Source organism: Canis lupus, chromosome 3 (genome assembly GCF_048164855.1).
Source record: "Canis lupus baileyi chromosome 3, mCanLup2.hap1, whole genome shotgun sequence".
Taxonomy (NCBI): domain Eukaryota; kingdom Metazoa; phylum Chordata; class Mammalia; order Carnivora; family Canidae; genus Canis; species Canis lupus.
In genome coordinates, this window is record NC_132840.1 from 47,741,522 (window position 1) to 47,763,144 (window position 21,623).

At 61.7% G+C, this 21,623-nt stretch overlaps 3 protein-coding genes across 11 annotated transcripts in view; 2 read left to right on the top strand and 1 right to left on the bottom strand.

Moving 5' to 3' along the window:
• LLGL1 (LLGL scribble cell polarity complex component 1) overlaps positions 1-1,959 on the top strand; it is a 17,856-nt gene extending 15,897 nt beyond the window's left edge. The window contains exons 21-23 of the mRNA XM_072820885.1: positions 356-476; positions 634-713; positions 1,289-1,959. Of these exons, the coding sequence (XP_072676986.1) occupies positions 356-476; positions 634-712 (200 nt within the window). The 3' untranslated portion in view covers position 713; positions 1,289-1,959. The remainder of the gene's footprint in view (positions 1-355; positions 477-633; positions 714-1,288) is intronic.
• FLII (FLII actin remodeling protein) lies at positions 1,918-15,010 on the bottom strand. 2 transcript variants are annotated; one of them, XM_072820884.1, is made up of 30 exons: positions 14,855-15,010; positions 13,108-13,218; positions 12,722-12,793; positions 11,265-11,345; positions 10,856-10,941; positions 10,569-10,730; positions 10,292-10,395; positions 9,774-9,949; positions 9,522-9,679; positions 8,755-8,839; positions 8,219-8,366; positions 7,928-8,061; positions 7,516-7,728; positions 7,063-7,242; positions 6,390-6,472; positions 6,186-6,260; positions 5,867-5,950; positions 5,597-5,768; positions 4,943-5,047; positions 4,666-4,857; positions 4,232-4,420; positions 4,007-4,146; positions 3,649-3,895; positions 3,356-3,510; positions 3,218-3,278; positions 2,982-3,110; positions 2,790-2,896; positions 2,588-2,693; positions 2,433-2,498; positions 1,918-2,353 (listed from the first exon to the last, which is right to left on the bottom strand). In XM_072820884.1, the coding sequence occupies exons 1-30, from the start codon at positions 14,915-14,917 to the stop codon at positions 2,219-2,221; spliced, it is 3,819 nt and encodes a 1,272-aa protein (XP_072676985.1). In that variant the 5' UTR covers positions 14,918-15,010; the 3' UTR covers positions 1,918-2,218. The 2 variants fall into 2 exon arrangements, with proteins under 2 accessions (XP_072676985.1, XP_072676984.1); XM_072820883.1 differs by having other exon boundaries at positions 7,928-8,064.
• Positions 15,011-16,140: 1,130 nt separating this feature from the next.
• MIEF2 (mitochondrial elongation factor 2) lies at positions 16,141-21,586 on the top strand. 8 transcript variants are annotated; one of them, XM_072820900.1, is made up of 5 exons: positions 16,141-16,313; positions 18,576-18,730; positions 18,922-19,102; positions 19,613-20,707; positions 21,124-21,586. In XM_072820900.1, exons 2-4 carry the CDS (start codon positions 18,587-18,589, stop codon positions 20,665-20,667), a joined length of 1,380 nt encoding a protein of 459 aa, XP_072677001.1. In that variant the 5' UTR covers positions 16,141-16,313; positions 18,576-18,586; the 3' UTR covers positions 20,668-20,707; positions 21,124-21,586. The 8 variants fall into 8 exon arrangements, 7 of the variants coding, with proteins under 7 accessions (XP_072677001.1, XP_072676997.1, XP_072676996.1 ...); XM_072820896.1 differs by lacking the exon at positions 16,141-16,313 and adding an exon at positions 16,340-16,531; XR_012028270.1 differs by lacking the exon at positions 16,141-16,313 and adding an exon at positions 16,341-16,531 and having other exon boundaries at positions 19,613-21,033.
• The last annotated feature ends 37 nt before the right edge of the window (positions 21,587-21,623 follow it).

The window sequence follows — 21,623 nt, forward strand, 5'->3', positions numbered from 1 at the left end:
GCCTAGGGCACGATCCTGGAGTCCTGGGATGGAGTCCCACTTCGGGCTCCTGGCATGGAGCCTGCTTCTCCCTCTGCCTGTGTCTCTGCCTCTCTCTCTCTCTCTCTGTATCTATCATAAATAAGTAAATAAGCCTTTAAAAAAAAAAAAAAAAAAAGGGAGGCAGCAGCCCTACCGCGGCTGGAAGCCCTGGATAGGGCAGGCCAGACGGGAGAGGGCCGGAGGTCAGGCTGTCATCCCAAGCCTCACGGTGGGCTAGGTTTGGGTCCGGAGCCTCAGGTCCCCAGGGGCGGGAGGTGAAGGGCACAGGGTGCCTAGGGGTCTGGGCAGGGGCCTAACCACTTCCTCTGTGCAGACACCCCAGAGCCACCTGAGGCCATGCTCTCGCCCATGTCCGTTGACTCGGCCACCAGTGCCGACACCACACTGGACACGACAGGGGACGTCACAGTGGAGGACGTGAAGGATTTCTTGGGGTGAGGCAGGTGGGCGGGCGGGTGCACAGGAGGGGCTCCCCTGGCTTCCCAGCCTCCCTGTCACACCCTCTGGCCTTCCTTCCGTTGGAGCTGGGCATGGAGGTCTGAGGGAAGGCCACGTCACTGGACCCTCTGATCACTGCCCCCCACCCCCTAGCTCTTCAGAGGAATCAGAGAAGAATCTGAGGAATCTGGCAGAGGATGAGGCTCGAGCCTGCTCCATCCTGATCAAATGAGGTGCTGCACGATTTAGGGGCTCTGGATCTACCTGGTCCTTACTGTTCGACAGCCTTGATTTTCATACTTGAGTCTTAGAAAAACAAGGCTGGCCTGTCAGCCTCTGGGTATCACGGGTGGTGGTTGGAATCAGGCCAGAGCAAACCACTTAGAAGTGGCAGCAGCTTGGGGCGGGGGGCTGGTTTGGCTAGCCCATTTTGCAGAGCTCACCCAGGCTCCGGTGGTCAGGTCTGGCCAGGTGAGCCCAGGAAGTGGGGCCTGGATCTGGGGTCTGCATCTGGGGCCCATAGGTCTGCTCCAGTATTTCTTGGCTGTCTGGTGCTCCCACCCATGCAGCCTGGCCCTGCACGGAGCTCAGGCACCCCAGCTCCTGCTTTGTCTTCCTGGGCCATGCCCTAATCTCAGTGGGCTAAAATGTGGTCAGTGCCTAGACTCCGAAAGCCCGCCTCTGGCTGTCACTGCAGGACCCTTGCCCCTGAATGGGTGGAAGCAGAGTGGTGGCACCCCTGCAGCCAGGCTATCTGCCCATTTGGGCCTCCTGGCTTTCTCCGACCCCTCCTCTCCTCCTTTACCAGGAAGGCCAAAACTATTTGGCTACCAGCTGCCCTGCTCAGAGCTGGGATCCAGGACCCCTGGCCCCTTCGCATAGACCCACACCTGCTAATCTGTGGCCTCCAGCGGGGACCTTCCCACCCTGGCCCCAGGGCGGTGCGGGGCAGCCGTGAGCCTGGGACTCAGCCCCGAGCCTCTGGGACAGATTCACAATGGCCCCTCCTATAGGCAGTTGGCTACCTAGAGGCCAGGTGCCACTGGGAGAGGACAGCTGGGGCTGGCAAGCCCATGCCACCTCCCACTCAACACACCGTCCTTCCCCACTCTCTTTGCAAAGAATATTTTTCTAACGCCTGAGCCAGGCTGGACAGGCATTTCTAAAACTATTTTGGTACTTGTTCTTGGGCCAGCACCCACCCCCACCCCCCAGTCTGTTGCATGAATGCACGTGTGTGTGCATATGTGACTGGGCGCTCTGCTGGGTATCCACGACTGGGGTCCAGTCGGGTATGTGTGTGAGAGAGAGAGTGTGTGTGTGTGTGTGTGTTGGGGGGGGTCAGTCAGGATTGGTTTCCCTGTAGATTGTACCCTGGGTTTTTTTTTTCCTGTCATTTTGTTAAAATTAGCGCTGTTTTAATATTAAAAATACTGATTTTTAATATTGAAAATAAAAGCATTTAATATCTCTTTAAAAGCAACCACATTGCTTTCTCTCTGGTTGGATGGGGCATCACACATAAGCTCACCCTGGAGGGACTCCAACTGCCCAGACTCTGGAGGGCATGGGTCAGGGTCTCCCCACTGGTGCTGCTTGGGCTGTGCTGCTGGGGACTGTGGCACTGGAGGTTGGGGAGGTGGCCAGAGCTGGGGGCCGTGGAGGGACCGAGGCCCCTCCTCGCTCTTGCCCGAGCTCAGGGCTGCGCCAGGAACACTGCAGGCAGGCAGTGGCTGCCCTAGGCCAGAGATTTGCGGAAGGTGCTCCACGCATGGAAGCAGCGAGTGAAGGCGTGCTGCTCGTTGCCCTTGCGGACCAGGCGCAGGCGGCGGGGTTGTTCGTGCTCTTTGGATCGCATGTGCTGGATGTATACCTGGCCAGTGGGACGAGGCGTGAGCCAAGGGCAGTCTTTGCGGCCCACCAGACCCAGCCCTCCTCACCACCCGGCTCACCTGGCAGGCCTTTAGACTCAGTTTGATCTCCACCTGGCTTGTCTGGGTCCCCACCCACATGTAGACCTGTGGGGACAGCAGGGCAGATGGTCTCAAGGGGGCCTCAGCTCCCCATCTGCTGGGGGGTGGGCTCCCTGAACAGGGAGGAGCCTCACCTCTTGGCCATTGTCCAGCAGCATGATGTCATCATCCGCCAGGTCATCCTGGCAGAAGTCTGAGCACTTCTCCGTCACTGCGAAGTAGCCCTTCTCGTTGGAGCACCTGGAGGTTGAGGGGCGGGGAGAGGCTATGAGAGTCACACACGGGTGCCAGGACCCAGGAGGAAGTGCGGGGAAAGGGTCTGGGCCCCCGCCTCACCGGAAGAGCCGCGTATGCTTCATGTACTCGGCGTCATCATCATAAGGCTTCTGTGCCCCAATGCCTACCCAAAAGAAGTTCTCGGGCTCCTCGCCTTCATTGATGACCTGCAGGAAAGGGTCTGTCAGGCTCAGGGCCCTGGTCTGCCCCTGCCCAGTGACTGCCCACCTGCCTACCACCTGCCCTGGTCACCTGCTTGCTGTAGGAAGTGTCAAACATGGTGTTCAGGATATCTTCGGCCAGCTTGGCCTCGTCTGGGTCCGACGCCCGGCCCACCCACGCATATACGATGCCCTGGTTGTCTTCGCTCTCAAAGGGAACCTGACCGGAGAGCCGGGGGTTCAGTACCGGCCAGCCCATTGCCCACAGCCCACAACCCACAACCCACCACCCTGCTCCACAGTCCCTGGCCACACCCACAACTTCACCTTGAGAATGAAGCAGAACTCAGAGTTGAGGAGGCCGGAATCAGTGTTGATCTGGATGCACCTGGGGAGTGGGAGTGTCAGCAAGGAGTCACCGCTGGCCATTGCCCCCCACCCCATCTGCCCCCCCAAGCTAGGCACCGGGTGCAGAGGGCGCTGCCATTGGTGCGAATCTGGTAGAGACTGGGTTGCAAGGTGCCCTGAGCCGCCTTCCTCTTGCCCCGATGGATGATGAACTTTCTCTTGAAATGGGACAGGAACTTGGGATTCTCCTGCTGCTGCGTCATGCGCACCACCTGTGGGTATGGAGATGTTAGGGGCCCCTCCCTGGACCAGACCCCCTGCCCCTTGGGCCACACCTCCCCGGGGTCTGGGTCCCTCGCCAGAGGTGGTGGAGGCATGGCCTGAAGCTGGGCGTGGCGTGGCAGGCACACCTCTAGCTTGCCGGGGAAGAGGCTCTCAAACTTCTTCTGCAGGCTGAAGGTGAAGGTGAGCCAGCCCATGTTGGAGGCTTCCCGGCCCTGCCAGAAGTACACGATGCACTGGAAATCCTCCTCGGGCTGCTTCTCCTCTGCCTCAGCTGCTGCCTCCTCACCTTCTTTGCCCTCTGCTCCTGCTTTTTCCTCCTCCTTCTCTTCCTTTTTCTCCTCCTCCTCCTCATACTCCACAGGGACCCAGTACCTGGGGGGTTAGAGGGCAGTAAGCAGGGGGTTGGGGGGTGTGTGTGGGGACACGACTAGAGCCCGCTAGCCTCAGGGGTTGGGCCGGGTGACAGGTGCTCTGTGGTGGCACCTGCAGAGGAAGACGTAGCAGTCTTGTGTGTAGAAGTGGCCGAACTCCTCCTCCGGCAGCCTTGCGAACTTCTTGCCCTCCAGCACAAAGCCCTCCATGCCGTCCAGATCCTCGTTCCACTCCTCCATCAGCTGCTCGGCCTGCATGCGACAGCCGCTAGTCAGAGGGCAGAGGGCAGGGACCCTCCGGAGTCCCCCTCCTGCCCCGTCCCAGGCCCGCCCCCACCTCCGCCAGCGCCATGGGCGGCTGTCGTGGCAGGAACAGCGCGGTGAGGTCAGCCTTCATCTGATCTTTCTTCTCGGCGTCTCGCTTCACCTTCCCGGTGAGTCCCGGGCCCTGCAGCACAGCCTCCGCGTTGCGTGTGTAGTCCACGGTCAACACGTCGTCCCAGTTCTTGAACTTGGCCTTGAATACCTGCCCAGAGGGAGGAAATGCGACCCAGAAAGGCTTGGGGGCGGGGCCTGGAGGTGCAGGGCGGAGCCTAGTACCGGGGGGCGGGGCCTGACCGGTTGAGGGGAAGAGCCCGGGGGCGGGCCCAGTGGCCAAGGGGGCGGGGCGGGGGCGGGGCCTGGCTGGGCACCCAGGGCTGGCCTAATGGCAGCTGGGACCGGGCTGGGGACTTGGGGACCAGGCCGTGTAGGGGAGGCCGCACTCCGCACCTGCGCCTCTGTGCCCTCGAGACTGCGGCTGACCGAGGCGTGGCGGGGCCTGTGCAGCATCCCGCACAGCTCCTGGCCCAGCTTGAGGGCGGCGGCGCGCACCAGGCGTGGGGACTTACGGCCCAGCCAGATGAACACGTCGGACCAACAGTCCAGGATGTATACGCAGCGCGTGTCCAGTAGGCTCTGCAGCTGCGAGGAAAAGACTGGAGGTCAACGCTGATTCCCGGACCCCACGGGGGGAACCCCGGCCCCCGCCTCCCTCCGTGTGCCTCACCAGCCTCATCCTTGGCAGCAGTTCCACCTTGGGACGGGTCTTATGTTCCACAGAGAGCTTGTAGTTGATCTGTGGCAGCTCCAGATAGCCCAGGCCCAGGCCCACCTGGCAGCAGGAATGGGTAGGTGTGCCAGGGGAAGGCCTGGGGGTGGGGTGGGGGACAGGAGCCCCACCCACCAGCCCCCCTCTACCCCAGAGTCTGGCCCTTGCCCTGCTGTGTGTGCTCAGGACCACTGCCTGCTCCCCTTTGGACCTCGGTTTCCTCCTTCCACCAATGCTTTAAGGACACTGTCAGTGGAAAGGATTTTAAATGAGGCTTTCTTTCCCTGCCTACCCTCTCCAGATCCTTTCTGTCATTTCTTTTTTTTTTTTTTCTTACTGTCATTTCTAATTCTTTAACTGTCCCTTTCTTGCTTGCAACACCCTTGGGGGATTCCTGTCACCTACAGAATTAAGGTCAGCTTCTCAGGCCTGGCACCCAGGCACTTTGCAGCCTCCCTCCTGGGAACACACATTCTAGCAGTACTTCTCCCGGCCTTCTCAGAGCACTTAGAGCCTCTAGACTGCGGCTCTGGCGATTTTCTGTCCAGAAGGGGGCACCCTCTCCCCACCAGAGTCCAGGCAAAGAGCACTGCCACCAGCACCACAGCTCACCTTGTACAGCTTGGGCTGAGGTGGCCAGAAGTCATCAGGCACGTGCTTCTTGATCTCAGAGGGCTCCCCGCCCAGTGCCTCCCAGAACTCTGGAGGCTCCTGACCTTGCACCAGCAGGGTGATCTCTGCTTTCCCTTTCCGTTCATTCTTGTTAATTTTCTCCGCAAAGAGCCTTGGGGGTAAGGGTATGCAAAGCCCTTAATGAGTTCCCATGTCTCTTCTTAGGTAACAGTGTGTCTGTGCATAAAATACCCCACCGTGTCCTCATACCTGGCCTTGGTAGTGCTACTCAGCGTGGCCTGGGCCCCCCGCCACACATAAATGTCCAGCCCTCGATCCAGCAGGAAGACAAACCTGGACAGGAGGGGCAGGAGGGGCAGCAATGGACACGGGCAGCGACTGCCCTTGTGCCTATGACCCTGCCCTAAGTCCCTCATTATGGGTTTCAGCCCCCTTGGTGGTCCTTCCATGCTCGAGACGGGGTTAAAAGGGTTGCTGGAAGGCCTCTTCTTGAACCCAAACCTGTCCCCCACTAGTAGGGAGGAAGTGTGGGCTCCAGCCCTCCCCTCGCTCTAGTCATGGGGGCTACCTTGGGTCCAGGGAGGCCCCCTTGAGAGGCACAGGCTCCAACTTGATGTTCTTTTTTCCATACACGCGGTACATCCTGGGGGCGAGAGCAAGAGTGAATGGGGCAAGAGTGAATGGGACATCGGGCAGGGTCACCAAGGGGCTGGTTCCTCCAATCCTTCCCAGTTGAGTCCAGGTCAGGACCACCACCCACAAGCCCCCTCACCTGGTGACATAGTGTGTGTCCTCCACAGTGTAGAAGCCACTGGCTGTTCCACCCTCAATGTAGGAGATGTCATTGTCAAATACCTGTGTGTGAGGGTGTGGGCCTTCATCAGTGTGCTACCCCTCCCCCCACCAGATACCACCTGTCAGGATAAATTTGTGGACAGATGCATCAAGTGCTACAAATCTGTGATGGAGTTATGAAAAAAAAAAAAAAAAGAATGAGACCTGTGTCTATAAACAAACACATATTCGAGTGTTAGAATGTACAAAAATGCCCATCACTCTTGTTAAGATTTAGATACACATACAGCATGTCTAAATATGCGCACATCAGGGCATGGGACCAAGCAGGTTTATGCAAGAGGGCAAGGAGTGATTCAGTAAAATCTAGTGTGGATGGCTGTCTACACAACCAGCTGGCCAGAGATGTCAGCACAGCTTGCTACCCGGGCACTCCGTGGGCCCCGCCCCTTTGCGCCCAGTTGGCGGCCCCACCCCCTAGGCGCTATTGGTCCCAGCTCCTCCATCTCCCTCTGGGCTCCCCACCTTTGGCCGTGTCTAGCTCTCCTGACCCTGCTGTCTGCCTTAGGTCTCAACCCCTGCCACCTTTGGCCTCAGCCTGGTACGCCAGCAGTCTTAGCCCTGCCCCCGCCCCCCCTTCCGGCGGGCACCTGCAGGAACTCCTCGCTCTCATCGCCCATCTCCTCCCGCACAGTGCGGCACTCGGCCCCCAGGTAGTTGCGCAGGTTCACGGCATGGATGGCAGAGCAAGCCTTCTTGTCCAGGGTGGCCTCCCCGCCAATCCAGTAGTAGATCTCCCAGTTCAGAGAGCCGCTGTCATCCAGAAAGGTCTGGGGGCGGGGCACAGGCCATGTCAGCTCTCTCCAGGGTATCCTGGCTTCCCAGCTCACCCCAGAGAGGACCCTGGAACTGCCACAGACCCCAACCCCAGGGCGGGTTGCACTGCTACACCTCTGCCTGGGCCACCCCATCCTGCCTCCTCTGCCACGTCCTCTCCTTCCCGCCTCGCCTCAGTGAACAGAAGTGTGGAGCTGGGGGTCCTGAGCCATCTAAGATAAGGTCACTGGGGGTCACATAGCCCCCAACAACACGCCGATCCTCACCTTGAGCACAATGTAGCAGTCAGCCTCATAGAACTTGCCATGGAAGGCTTCCTCCACCAGCACAGGCACAAAGTTCTCGATCTGCCAGATGGTCAGACCAGGCAGCTGGCCCACATCCTCCGTGAAAAACTCAGAGTAGTCAAGGCGCGGCTTCTCCAGGCCCTGGTCCCAGCGCCGTGTCTTGCCCCCAGGGGCTCGGGCGTCAGTACTCTCCTGGAGTCACAGTCACAAAGCATGGCTTACCTCTACGTGGCCACTCAGTCTGGCCTCTTTATTTGCTACCCACCTCAGGGCCTTTGCATGGGCTATTCTCACTACCTGGGATCCACTCTCCCTCTTGGCCTGGGTCACACAATCTGTCGTAAGCAGAGTCCAGGGACATTTGCCCCGTCCCAGCCCCTGCCTGGCTTACCTCCTGCTTTTTGTTCTTCTCCTGGGCCACATCTGACATGCCCTTCAGCACCTGCTTAGCCTGGTCATCCTGGGCTGAGTCCTTACGCCTCCGGAGCCGCATCTTGCGAGCCAGGGGGTCCTTGGGCCCACTTCCTGCTTGGGGATGGAGTAAATGGTTGGGCCCTGGTCGGGCATCCAGCCAACCAGAGGCCAACCCAGCGCCCCAGGATCCAGAAGCTGTGTTTCCCACTCCATTTACAGATGGCTAAGCTGAGGCCCCGAGCACCCCAGCCAGACTTGCTCTGCTTACCAGCTGCTGCCGCAGCCACTGTAGCAGGAGAAGCACCTGCCAGCCGCAGCTGGTTCTGCAGCGAGAAGTCAATGTTGTACCACTCGGCTGCACGGTCCGCGGGCTTGGGAGGCATGACCAGGCTGGGGTTCTCCCGCACGTCCAGGACCTGCCTCGTGGGGCAAGCAGAAGAGGCAGTGAGCCCAGGCTCTACCTCCCAGTCACCCCAACCCCGGTTTCTTGCTCTTTGCAACCAGGCTCCTAGGCTCTTATCCCGGCTCTGCAGCCACCCCGGAGGGCTTCAGTTTTCCCCCTGTGAAGTGTGATCTTGCAGGCCGGGTGTGGGGCTTGAATGATGCTGTCGAGCATGGTCTGGACATGGGAAGTGGTTGGCCTTCTTCCTTCTGTGGCACTGGCACCCCTCCAGGGGCCTCTGCTGGGTCCCCCCCACTCCATTGACATAGCTTTGTTTGGTTTTTCCTGAGAGGCCGTGGTCACCTCCGGCCTCCCCACCAGGCCCACCCTCTCCCTGCACGCTGGCCCTGGCCTGTCCGGACCTCGATCTCTGTCAGGAAGTGGATGGCCTCCGGCAGGGTCACCAGGCGGTTCTTGTTCAGGACGAGTTTCCTCAGCTTTGTGCATCTGTGAGGACAGAGCTGCAGCCTCAGGGAGGTGACAGACGAGGTCAGGTGGAGGGAGGGGGGAAGCAGGGAGACTTCCAGTCTTGGAGATGGGGAGCAGGTGGGGCCAGAGGAACTGAGGCATCCAGCTCGTTAAGGCCCCAGTGGGTTCAGACAGGCCGAGAAAGGCAGGAGAGGCTGCAACAGCTACAACAGGGGGCTCCTCACAGCGAAGCAAGTGGGAAGGACTTTTAGTGACTTCTAGGGAATGTTTTTCAAAGGGGCTGCCTGCAGAAATAAAGGCCCCTGGATATGAACTACAGGACCCTAAACATTCTGTCCTCTAATTAGCCTGGAAGCCAATGACGGAGGGATCCTCTGTGCTCTGCCTGAAGGATTTCTCAGAGTCTTGAGGAGGCCATGCCAGTGGACACTGTGGCCTCCAGAGGGAGATACAGATGGTGCCATGTCCCAAATTCATGTGGCAGTGGGACCCCTCTAGCCTCATCCCCATCCACATGTGGGAAGACGTGGGGTACTCACCCTGGGAATTGCTGTCACACACTGTGTGAGCTTTAGCCACAAAACCAAGTTAACCCATCCATCTTGCACGACGTGCAGAGGTCGCAAGGTGGGTTGTAGCTACGATGCTGGGGTCTTCAGTACCGTAAGCCCCCACCACCCGCCCCCCCTCGCCTCAGCACCTGCACAGGCTCTCAGGGATCAGCTCCAGGTTGTTGTTGGCGGCCATGAATTCCTCCAAGCTGGCCAGCTTGCCGATGCCTGAAGGCAGCCCATCGAAATCCAGCTTGTTGGAGTTCAGGTACAGCTTCTTCAGCTTGGTTAGCTTGCAAATGGCAGACTAGAGGGGAGACAGGGGTGTGGGAGTCAAGGGCAGGAGCCGGGGTGGCTCAGCCCCCCCTCCCCCTCCCGGGGGGCGGGTTGCCTGGACATACAGGCAGCGAGGTGAGCTGGTTACGGGATAGGTTCAGTGTCTCCACGTGCACCCACTGGTCAATGCATAGGGACAGCTCCGAGATCTGGTTGCTGCTGAGGTTGAGGCGCCGCAGGCTGGGAAGGGTGTACAGGCACTCGGGCACCCGTGTCAGGTCATTGCAGGACAGGTCCACATCTGGGATACAGGGAGGGGGCACATGCATGAGCAGGGGCCCCCACAGTCAGGTCCAGGGGCAGGAGCCCTAATGTGAGCCCCTCCTCTACCGCCTCTGGGCTCTGTGGCCTTAAGCAAGTGACTTAATCTCTGAACCTCAGTTTCTCCATTTGGAAAAACTTCCTCACGCTGGTGGGTCTGGGCATAAAGCCAAAGCTCGTAAGTGGGTGTCAGCACTAGTTGTCACGATGAAAGAAATAACCGTCATGTAACTGCATCCTTTCCCCTCTGGGAGGTGGTCAGGACCAGAAGCAAGGAACCCCAAGGAACCAGAGCCCAGGATGCCACCCTGGGACCACCAACCTGCGAGGTTGCTCAGGCCCTCCAGGCTGGTGGGGAGGTTGCTCTGGGTACGCTGCGTGTTCCTCAGGTGTAGGGTCTGCAGGGCCATGAGAGCCGGGAGCTGCCTGTGGGGAGACGTGGGCGCTCAGGCCAGAGGCGGGCCTGAGAACACAGGGCTGAGGGGCCAAGGGGATGGGGTCAGGGTGGCCACGGCCCACTCAGGAGTGTTGGGGCATTGTGGAGGGCTGGAACTCCGGGGGAGTTGAGGGACTGGGCCAGATGCCCCAGGGAGGCCCACCGGAGCTGTGCGTGCAGCAGTGGGTTCCCATTGAGCACAAGCGTCTGCAGGTGCACCAGGCGGCGCATCTGTGGGGGCAAGCTCTCCAGGCGGTTCTCGCTGAGGTCCAGGTACAGCAGGTCAGTGAGGTTGATGAAGAGCTGGTTGGGGATGGTGTCGATGCTGCGGGCGGATGGGAGTGAGGCAGGCAGGGGCTATGGGTGCCAGATGCAAGGCTCCCAGGCCCAGTACCCCACCCACCATATTGCAACCCGTACCCCCTCGCCCCTGCCCCTGCGCACAGGTACCTGTTGTGGCTGAGGTTCAGCACCAGCATGTTCTTGGCATTCTCCAGCTCCCGCGGGCACTCTGTCAGCTGGTTGTAGCTCAAGTCCTGGGTAGAAACGTAGAAACGGGGAGGCCAAGTCAGGGGTATTGGGGCCAGTGCCAGCCTGCCAGGCCTCCACCGGCCTTGGGGATCAGGTGGAGCACTGAGCAAGGAGTGGAGGAAGGGGTTTCAGAGCCAAACGGAGAAAGCCAAGACCCTAAGAGAAGGGATGCTTAAGTTCGGGATCTGACTTCGTGAGTGACCTTGGGTAAGGCACACTGCACCTCAGTTTCTCCATCTGCAACATGACATGGTATAACGGTGGCTGCGGGGACCACTATGATAGATGAAGGCTGACAGGTAGGCCAGGTGCATGGGTAACCACTAACCAGAACTGAGAGGTCATCCAGCTTGAAGATGTCATCGGGGACTCCGGAATTCTTCAGGCTGTTGGCTCGAGCCACGATGGCCTGCGAATAAACCATGGGGGCCCATGATTTCTGGCTTCCACCCCTGGGAGCAGCAGAGAGATGAGGGAAGGATACTGCCTCAGGAAGCCCCACAGAGGGCCAAGGGCTGTCCCTTCCTGGCCTTTGCTCACTGTCCCTCCACCTGGCAAGCTCTTCCTGGTTTCTTTTTTTTTTTTTTTTTTTTTTTAATTTATTTATGATAGTCACACACAGAGAGAGAGAGGCAGAGACATAGGCAGAGGGAGAAGCAGGCTCCATGCACTGGGAGCCCGACGTGGGATTTGATCCCGGGTCTCCACGATCACGCCCTGGGCCAAAGGCAGGTGCCAAACCGCTGTGCCACCCAGGGATCCCTCTTCCTGGTTTCCTGATGAGATCCTATTCATATCTCAAAGCCCAGCTCAAATGTGCCCCAGGGACCAGCGCAGGATCCCCAAGGAACCTGTTCTGACCAAATAATCCCTCCTCTTCCCAATTCCAGAGGGCAAGATAAGGGGGCAGCTCTGAGACACGGTATGGACATAGGGCAAGTCTGTTTTCTATCCTCTCAGGGCTGGTATGTCAGGCTATAGAAGTGCGGAAAGTCTCAGGGGCAGAGAGAACAGGCCACAGAACAGTGCCACAACTGCAAGCACCAACACGGCTGCTGCCATCTGTGCAGTGCCAACCACAGAGGGGCAACAGGACCACCCTGACCACCTATCTACAGGGCCAAACTCCACCCTACCCCAGTTCTACCACTGCCTGCCTCGGGCAAGTGACCTTGGACCAGTGACCTGGCTCTATGGCCTAGTGTCTTCATCTGGGAACTTGGTAAGGGTCTGGATTCTATGGAAAAACCCACGAGGAAGAGTTGGATACCAGCTCGGCTGGTATTGACTGTTATTACAGTACCTGTTGTCTAAAAACAGGTGAGAGTTTGGGTTTTTTACCCGCTGTCCCCATGCATTACTCACCGCAGGGCATTATGGTATCCCCTCCCCTTTAGGAACAGGGCCCTGAGGGGATCCCTGGGTGGCTCAGCGGTTTAGCGCCTGCCTTTGGCCTAGGGCGTTTTATTTTATTAAATAAAAGATTATTTATTTATTCATGAGAGACACAGAGAGAGGGAGAGAGAGAGGCAGAGACACAGGCAGAGGGAGAAGCAGGCTCCATGCTGGGAGCCTGATGTGGGACTTGATCCTGGGACTCCAGGATCACACCCTGGGCCAAAGGCAGGCGCTAAACCGCTGAGCCACCCAGGGATCCCCAATAAATAAAATCTTAAAAAAAAAAAAAAAAAAAAAAGCACGGGGCCCTGAGTCTGAGGCAGGATGGGCAGAGATGCTGGCCCTGCCCTCACACTCCCAAGCTCAACGGCCAGTGGTAGCACTCACCCTCAGTGACGGCAGGCTGGACAGCTCCCCGTGAAGCGTGGTCAGGTTGTTGTGGCTCACAGACAAGTGCTCCTGAGCAAGACACGGGAGCAGAGGCTCAGCAGTGTGGGTAGGGTGCCTACAGGGGCCCCATCTGCCACCAAAATCTTGCACCATCCAGGGGGCCCTTAGCCACACAGGCCCACTCCCCCTCTTGCAGCCTCCCTCCCTCACACAGCCAGTCTTTCCTTACACACCTCCTGGGACAGGGTGCTCCCTCCCTATCTGCTAGCTCTATTTATGGCTGTCAGTGGCTTCCTTCACGTCATTTGCCTTCTATGCAAGCTCTGCCCACCTGGCCCAGCCCCATCCACAGGAACCCTCCCCGACTGCCCAAAGCCCCTTACCAGCTTCTGCAGGGCAGCCAACTCCTCTGGCAGATAGCAGAGGCCGGTGCGGTTCAGCTTCAGCCACCGCAGACTGGTCATGGCCTTGACATTCTCAGGGAAGTAGCCACCCTGGGGGTGTGTCACAGTGAGACTGGTCTGGGCAACGGGCGCTCCTGCTCTACTACCCTCTGTGGCCCCCATACCCATGGGAGCCTTGGGAGAGCAACAGAGCCACCTCTCACCAGCTGTGCTCCCCTGGGCAGGTCACTTTGCCACTCTGTGCCTCAACTTCAGCAATGTAACAGGGCTTACAAAAGCCCCTCATGACAAAAATGTGAAGACATACTAATAATCAAGGTGACTGTTGGCCTCATGTCTGTCTCTTGTTGGATTCTGAGCCCTGAGGGGGCCAGGTCGGACCTGGCTTGTTCCAGGGGACATCCCCAGGGCCCAGCGGTGTGGTCAGCTTGGCTCAAATGCCCTTGTGTGCCATTCCAGGCCCCACCTAGGCCTCCAGAGATGGGGTATCCCTGAGCCTCCACCAAGGCCCCGGCCCCGCCCCACTCAGCCATCAGCATACCAGCCATTCTTGGTGTGAGGCCCCAGTTCCCCATCCGCACAGGCACTGCCTCACTCGTGTCTTCGTGAGCCTCTGAATGCCCCCCTCAGTCCCCTTAGCCTTACAGTGGGCAGTTTGAGGCGCCCTTGGCCGGTGTTCCCAGCCCCCTACAGCCACATTCCCTGCTGGTGACTCTGGAGAGGTCGATGGAAACCCCAGGTAAGGATGGCAGCGATGGGGGCAGAGGAGAGTGGTGTGGCCACCTGGGCACAGTGTCAGAAGTGCGTGTACAGGTGGGGAAATGCAGGAAGGGCCTTCTTGCCTCCTCCGTGAGGGCCCGGCCCCCACCCCTGCAGACGCAGCCGGACACTACCAGGATCCCCCCCTCCCCTGCCCACCTGCCCCCAGGCTGCCCTTCCCCGGGCGGGGCCAGCTCTCACTTCCACTGCTGCCCCGCCTCCTTTGGTCGCCAGCACTGCCCTGCTCCTCCCTGACCCTCTAGAACCGCCTCACCTGCCCTGTGGCCCTAGTCTACCAGTCCCGCAGCTGCTCAGGCCACCGTCAGCCGAGGTGGCTGCACCTGCCCCAGAGTCCCCAGAGGGGTTACTAGGCAGCCCCCTCCACCGGATGAGAAAACCCGGGCTCCGAGAGGGGAAGTGACTTGCCCGAGACCACACAGGATGGGGTGGCGGCGGCAGGCTCGGGCCGCGATGAGTGTGCTCCAGACCCGCCCCCGACCGACAGCCGGTAGCAAGGCCGGCCCTGAGTCAGGGCCTGGCTGGGCGTGTGACCTCAGAGGGGCGGGGACGGAGGGCGCGGAGGGCGGGAGCAGCTCGCAGAACCCCAGGCCAGTCTGCGGCGCGGGCGGGGCCCGGACCCCCGGACCCCCGGACCCCCGGACCGGGGCGCGCGGGGCCCCCAGCCCACACTCCCCGCGCCGCTGCGCGCCCGGCCCCCGCCCGGCCCCCCCGGCCCCCGCCCGGCCCCCCCGGCCCCCCCGGCCCGGGTCTTCCCGAGCCGCAGCGGACGCGTCGGGGGGCCGTTCCGGGCGGGGCCGCGAGCTCCGGGGCAGCCCCCCTTCCCTCCCGCGGTCCCGGGCGGCGCGGGGCCGGGCGCGGGCGGGACAGGAAGCGGGGAGCGGCGCGGGCCCGGGCGGAAGACACGGCCTGGAGGGAAGCCGGCCCCGCGCCCTGACGGCCCGCTCACCTTGAAGTCGTTGCCGCTCAGGTCCACGCCGCGCACGAACGGCAGCACCCCGGTGGCCTCCATGGCGCCGCTCTCGCTGCCGGGCCTGCGGGCGCGGGGGGCGGCGGGGCGAGCCGCGGGCTGGGCCGACGCCGGCCCCGCCCCTTTAACCCGCCCCCGCCCGGCCCGGCGGCAGGCGGAGCCCCGGCCGCGGCCCCGCGCGTCACCCGGGGAACCCGGAGCGCCGGGCCTCCCCGGGCCTCCCCGGGCCTCGGCTTCCCCCGCCGTCCGCTGACCCCGGGCCCTCGGAAAAAGTCCGGGCTCCCCCTGCGCTCCCGCAGGCTTCTAACCTCCACGCTGATTTCAGCGACCTATGGCGGGGGGTGCCGCAGACCCTGCAGGCCCGGGCTCCGCCCCCGGGGCAGCCGCAGCCGCTGGAGTCCGGCCGTGACCTCTGCAGCGATTAGGGACCCAGGCCCGGGGGCGCACGGACCTAGGCCTTGGGTCCTAGGGCTCTGGGCTAACCCCAGGTCTGCTCCTGCCTCAGCTTTCTCATTTGTGAAATGCTTCCTAAGGCTGTCGCCAGAAACAAACTCAGGTGTAGGTCGCAGCATACAGCAGGCGCTCGATAAGAGGCACGTTATCATTCAGGCTCTCTTTACTTCCTTGCGCCCCCACCAGCCGGCACATAATAGGTCCCCAAGAAATAAACGCCGAGTGAGCCACAGGTTCTATGCACGGTCACCCTTCGCGGGGGGAGGGGCCTTGTGATACCCACTTCAGGGGAGAGAAGACTGAGGCCAGAACGGAGCAGTGGCCCGCACAGGGTTACACGGCGCAGGTGGCAGGGCCAGCCTCCTGGGTCACGCTGTGTGCCCCGCGCGCCAACATAAAATAATAAAGCCACACTGCGCTCTCAGAGGTGACCTCAAGGGTCAGGCAAGCGGGCCTTCGGGCCAGGTACCACCTGTTTGCCGGGCCCCGGAAACAACGCGAGCCCAGACAGTTCTGTCTACTCCGCAGCCTCCCATGCGAGCACACGCGGCTTCCCACCAGGCCCTCGGGTCCGGCTCATCCCGACCCGGGTCCCGGTCGCCACCCCGCCCTGCGCCTTTAAGCCCGAGTGCGTCCGGGAGGCCCGCCCCCGAGGGGCCGCGCTCGTCAGCGGGGGGGCGTGGCCTGCTCCTCACTGGCTGAGCCGCGCAGTATTTTGGAACGTGGGCGGGGCCTCGGGCGCTCCGATTGGACCCGGGGCTTGTTCGTCTGCTTGCGTCGGAGGTCAGGGCCGCCCCCGGGGCCTCGGGGTTCGGTTCCCGGGTCCTCCGAGTTCCATTCCCAGGCGGGCCCGGGCTCAGGACCCAGGGTCGCACCCGCTGTGTCCTGCGGTCGCTGCGCCGAAGCCGCGACGCCCGTGCGGCCGGAGTGCGGCTGGGCGGCCCGGGTCCCCCAGACCGGGGCGTGGAGCGTGCGTCGGACGCAGGTCGGGGGCGTGGTCTCCGCTGGGGCCCGGGTCACGGCCGGGGAAGGGGGGAAGGGCTTTGCGCCCCGGGCCGGAGTTCCAGTGTCGAGCCTGCCCCTTTACGTGTTGGGCGCCTCAGTGCACTTCTCGGGGCCTGGTGCCCTCCGCGCGGATGGGCCCCTCCCAGGCCCTCCCCGGGGTTCCTGCGCGCTCGGCCCAGCCCCGGCCCCGGGCAGCAGGTGTGGCGGAGGAGGGGAAGGGCGGGCGGCGTCTCCCGGCGTCTCCCGGCGCCTGGGGGGGGGCCGGGCCGGCAGCGCGGAGTTGGGTTATTTTTAACCACCCGCGCCTTCTCGGCGTTCCGGGAGTTGGAAGGCTGCGGTTTGCGGCCTGCGCGACCCCGCCAGGGGTTGGGCTGAGTCCCGTTCAGGCAGGAGGTATTGAAAGCTTTTTACAGTTTGCAAGTGGATTCTGGGCTCCGCTGGAGATGGCTTGCAGTATTGATCATCGAGGAGGAAGTAACTAAAAGCGGCCGCCGGGCCTTGGTGGGGCACTCCCCTAGCCTTTGACCAGCCCAGGCCCCAGAGCCCTCCTGTCCTATTTTTACTCTGGGCAAATCGGGGGGCGGGGGTTGGGGCTGACTCCGGTGGTGATTCAGGCTTCAGCTGCTCTAGGCATCTCGTCACCTGGCAACTGAGCCCTGGGCACCCACAGCGGATCCGAGAGGACAGAAGTCCTTGGTGCCTGGGCTGGCTGCGAACCCACGGTCATCTGGTTCAGGCATCCGCAGAGAGACAGCGCTGCCTGGTGTCTGACTGGTCCTCCGGGCCTCAGCTTGCACCCCGGCCACACGCCCCCTCTGCTCTCAGGGCCTGAGGCAGGAAATCCCCCGGAAGAACCAGAGGTTGGAGTTTGGGGGCCTAGGCCTGGGTGGGATCTCTGTCTCCACTTCCCAAGTACCCAGGCCTACCCAGCCTTATAGTTCTGGGTTCCCCACGTGTAAACCTTCACCACGCCTGTGCCATTTTACAGGTGAACAAAGCCTCATCTTCCCTTCTCTGTTGCCTCGGTTTCCAGTCTTTGACAGCTGCTCCCCCATCCCCGCTACCCCTGCATTGTCTCAAACTTGAGAGGCCCAGAGAGGCCCCTGTCCAGAGGCACTGGGCAAGTTCTCTGTTTGGGATGGGGGGTGGGGTCTTTATTTTTCACCTACTTTTTTTTTTTTAATTTTATTTATTTATTCATGAGAGACACGACACACAGAGAGAGACAGAGACACAGGCAGAGGGAGAAGCAGGCTCCACGCAGGGAGCCCGACGTGGGACTCGATCCCGGGTCTCCAGGATCACGCCCTGGACTGAAGGCGGTGCTAAACCACTGAGCCGCCCAGGGATCCCTACCTACTTATTTTAAATATTTTATTTTTAAGTAATCTACACCAAACATAGGGCTGGGACTCACATCCCCCGAGATCAAGACTCAGACGCTCCACAGATGGAGCCAGCCAGATGTCCTGTTTGGGGTCTTTGGAGTTACCCTGCTTGCTGCCCCCACAGGCAGGCCTCAGCCTTTATTGATGTGCCTCCCTGGGCAGCCTGGGCCAGCTCACTCGTCCCGTCCTTTGACTTGATAGCTCTCCCTCCAGTGGCTACTCTATTGAGATCTGGTGGCGGGGGGACCTCTGTTGAGGTCAAAGGCCTGAGGGGCCCTGCAGGGCAGACTGCTAGGACCCCTGGCGGTGTCTTCTTTAGGCCAGAGTTCCCTCCTGCCTATGCCCAGCCCCGGTTAAGAAGCAGGACGAAGCAGCCTCTTGGAGCTGGCTGCAGGCTCCAGTAGACTGACTGGACTCTGGGGGTGGGCCAGAGTCAGGACACTTTGCAGGATGGGTCCAGGTCCCCACCACTCACTGTGTGGTTCGGCAGCCTATATCTCTCTAAAATGGGGATAGCGATGATGAGACTCACTTCACCATCTTAGGTCATGTCAGGGGTCCTTGAGGATGGGATGGAGAAGATGGGCCTCCTTTTCTCACCTGGCACAAGTCTCAGGGCCTTTCTACATGAGCTCCTTGTCTAGGGAGTGGGTGGGCTATTTGCAGGTTTGCAGTGTGGTAGAGGTGGGGGTTTGGGCAGCCCCATCTCCTCCCAAGAAACCGTTTCTCCTGAGAAACTCCCAGGAACTCCCTTCATCAGCTCTACTCACGACAGCCCCAGCATGATGGGGTCGGCCCCACTGCCAGCCTGGCCGCCCCCCCACAGAGCTGTCTATGTCTACATCCTCTTACAGGCAGACAAACCATGGCCGAGTTCTCCCAGAAACGGGGGAAGCAGCGTGATGAGGTCCTGGGCAGCACCGTGGACTTCCTCCTGGCCAATGCCCGCCTGGTGCTGGGCGTGGGCGGAGCCGCCGTGCTGGGAATTGCTACCCTGGCTGTGAAGCGGGTAAGGCCAGGCTGAGCCGCTCAGAGCTAGGGCTGCCCGAGGAGGACAGTGGGGCCCCAGGGGGAGGGGGTGGGGAAGTGCCCAAAGCTGGCACCTGCTTCTCTACCCCAGCAACCTGGCTGGCGTTGCCCCTGGCCTTGGCCTGGCCACACAGGCTTCGGATGCTCTGATCCATGTCACTCTGCCGGCAGCTCATTGACAGGGCCACCAGCCCTCGAGATGAGGATGACGCCAAGGGGGACACTACACGTCTGGAGGAGAGCTGGAAGGAACTGAACCTGCTCACGGCCACACCGCGTCAACAGCCCCGGCCCCCACCTGCAGCCCTCAGCCAGCCCGTGTCACCCCCTGACCCCTCGCCGGCTGCCCCAGGTGAGTGGCACCCCATCCCCTCCGACCCGGTTGGGCCCTCCTCTGGTATCACATTTGGGAGATGCAACCCAGGCTCTGCCTTTGACTGAGCCTGGGACCTAGGCAAGTCCCTGCTGCTCCTCGGGGGCCGCAGCCTCCCTGCATGTTTAAGGGTTTCTCTGCCCTCCTAACCTCCTGGGTTGTGCCCCCAGGACCTGGACTGAGAGAGCGGTACCAGAGCATGGCAGCAGTGTTGTGACGGTGAGGGGCCCCAGATGGGGAAACTGAAGCCCAGAGCCTGTCTTCTCAGCCTACACCAAGCTGTTTTAGGGCGTTGGGGATCTGGGGGCAGTGAGAATTTGTCATCACGTGCTCACCTTACGTGAGAACTTGAGCTAAGCACTCTCCCAGGTGGTCATTTTACAGCTGAACAAAATAAGGCCCAGGCTGTCACACAGCTAGTAATTGGGTGGAGGTCTCTTGGCTCCTGACGGGGCCTCCTGATGTGGTCCCAACCCCTTTGTTCTGCAGAGGGGCCCACAGACACGGGTCCTGAGATGTCACTGCAGCTTAGCTCTCCGGCGCCGCTGTGCCTGACGTTCCAGGAGAAGCTGCTGGCGTTTGAGCAGACCCACGTGACCATCCCCGCGGCCCACGTGGCCCTGGCCAAGCAGCTGGCCGGTGACATTGGCCTTGAGCTGCAGGCCTATCTGCGGAACAAGTTCCCGGAGCTGCCCTTTGGGGCACTGGTGCCCGGCGGGCCGCTCTACGACGGGCTGCAGGCGGGGGCGGCTGAGCGCGTGCATATCCTGGTCCCCCTGGTGCTGGAGGCGGGCCTGTGGAGCCTGGTGCCAGGGGCGGACACCGTGGCCAGGGACCCTCACTGCTGGGCCGTGCGCAGGACTCAGCTGGAGTTCCGGCCCCGCGGGAGCAGCCCCTGGGACCGCTTCCTGGTGGGCGGCTACCTGTCTTCCCGCGTCCTGCTGGAGCTGCTCCGCAAAGCGCTGGCCTCCTGCGTCAACTGGCCAGCCATCGGCAGCCTGCTCGGGTGCCTGATCCGGCCCAGCGTGGCCGCTGAGGAGCTGCTGCTTGAGGTGCAGCACGAGCGCCTCGAGCTCACAGTCGCCGTGCTGCTGGTGGTCGCCGGCGCTGGTCCCGAAGATCCCCTCCTCCTGGCGTGGCCCCTGGAGGGGTTGGCTGGGAACCTCTGGCTGCAGGACTTATACCCCGCGGAGGCTGCCAGGCTGCGGGTCCTGGATGAGCGCGACGCTGGGACGCGCCGGCGGCTGCTGCGGCTGCTGTGCGGGGTCTGCCGCCGCCACCCATCCCTGTGGCGGCTGGACCGGCGCCACCTGACCCAGGTGGTTCTGCGCCTGGGGGAGCACGAGGCCGACTGGGCCGAGGCGGCCTTGGGGGCGCGCTTCCTGCAGGCCCTGGAGGCGCTCGTCGACAGCCTGGAGCGGGCCAGCCTGCCCTGCCAGCTCAACCCCGGCGTGAACCTCTTCGGGAGCCTGCGGGACGAGGAGATTGACGCCCTGGGCTTCGCGCTGTTCTGCGGCCTGCAGGCCCCCGAGTGGCTGCTCTAGCCGGGTGGGGACGGGGCGGCCGGCGCTCGTTCGGCGGCGGGTGAGCTGGGCGCGCCTCCCATCCGGGAATCTGGAGAGCACCCTGTCTCTTGCTTTAGCCAAAATAAAAAGAGGGGGCTGCCCTGTAAGCCCCCGGGTTAGCATGTACGCGGGCAGCAGTCGCGGGAGGCCCCGGGCCCAGAGAGCTCGGCTGGGCCACCTCGGGGGCAGCCTGGAGCGCCGGCCACTCCCCCGGCCCCATCTGGCCTTGGGGCGACCCTGGGACCGTGGGCTCGGTCCGTCGTCACCAGCAGTGAACGCACGGACGATCCGGCTTCTGCTCTCCTAGGCGGGGGATAAAGGCAGCTCCGTTTATCTGTCGAGAGGGTGAGTTAGCGTTTTCCTCGGGTGCCAGCTCCAGGCATCTCGAGGCTTCTGGTGCTGGGTGGTAAACACTGTGTTTGTGTCGTCCCCCAGGGGCCAGAGTCACCTGGGACCCCCCTGCGCCCCGGATTGCAGCTTTGGGGCTGATCTGAAGGCTGTGTCTCCCAAGTCATGTCACCTGCGTGTCCAGCCAGCTTGTTGAGCTCTCCCCTCTAGCCTGGAGCAGAGCTCCGTCGGACGTGCTGCCCACCTCGTACCTCAGGGGAAGGCCCCATTCTCTCCAACAGGGCAGATTTTCTGTTTGGGAGGCAGAGAGACCCCTGGAGAACCTAAGGCTCCCAGTGCCCCCCGCTTTGCCTGGAGCCAAGGATGTGCCACCGGCTACTGCTGGGCCCGGCCTCCACCGAGCCACCACGAGCGCTCCCCGCCGACACTGAGGCCCGCTCGGGGATGGGATTCCGCCTCCCCTCCCGGGCATCCCTCCCATCTTTGGTGTTCTTCGTGCTGAAGCAAAGCTGTGCCACTAGGAATGTGAATAAAAGGAAAAACGAGGGTGTGTGATTTGTGCTGGGCTCTTATGCATGGCTCTTTGG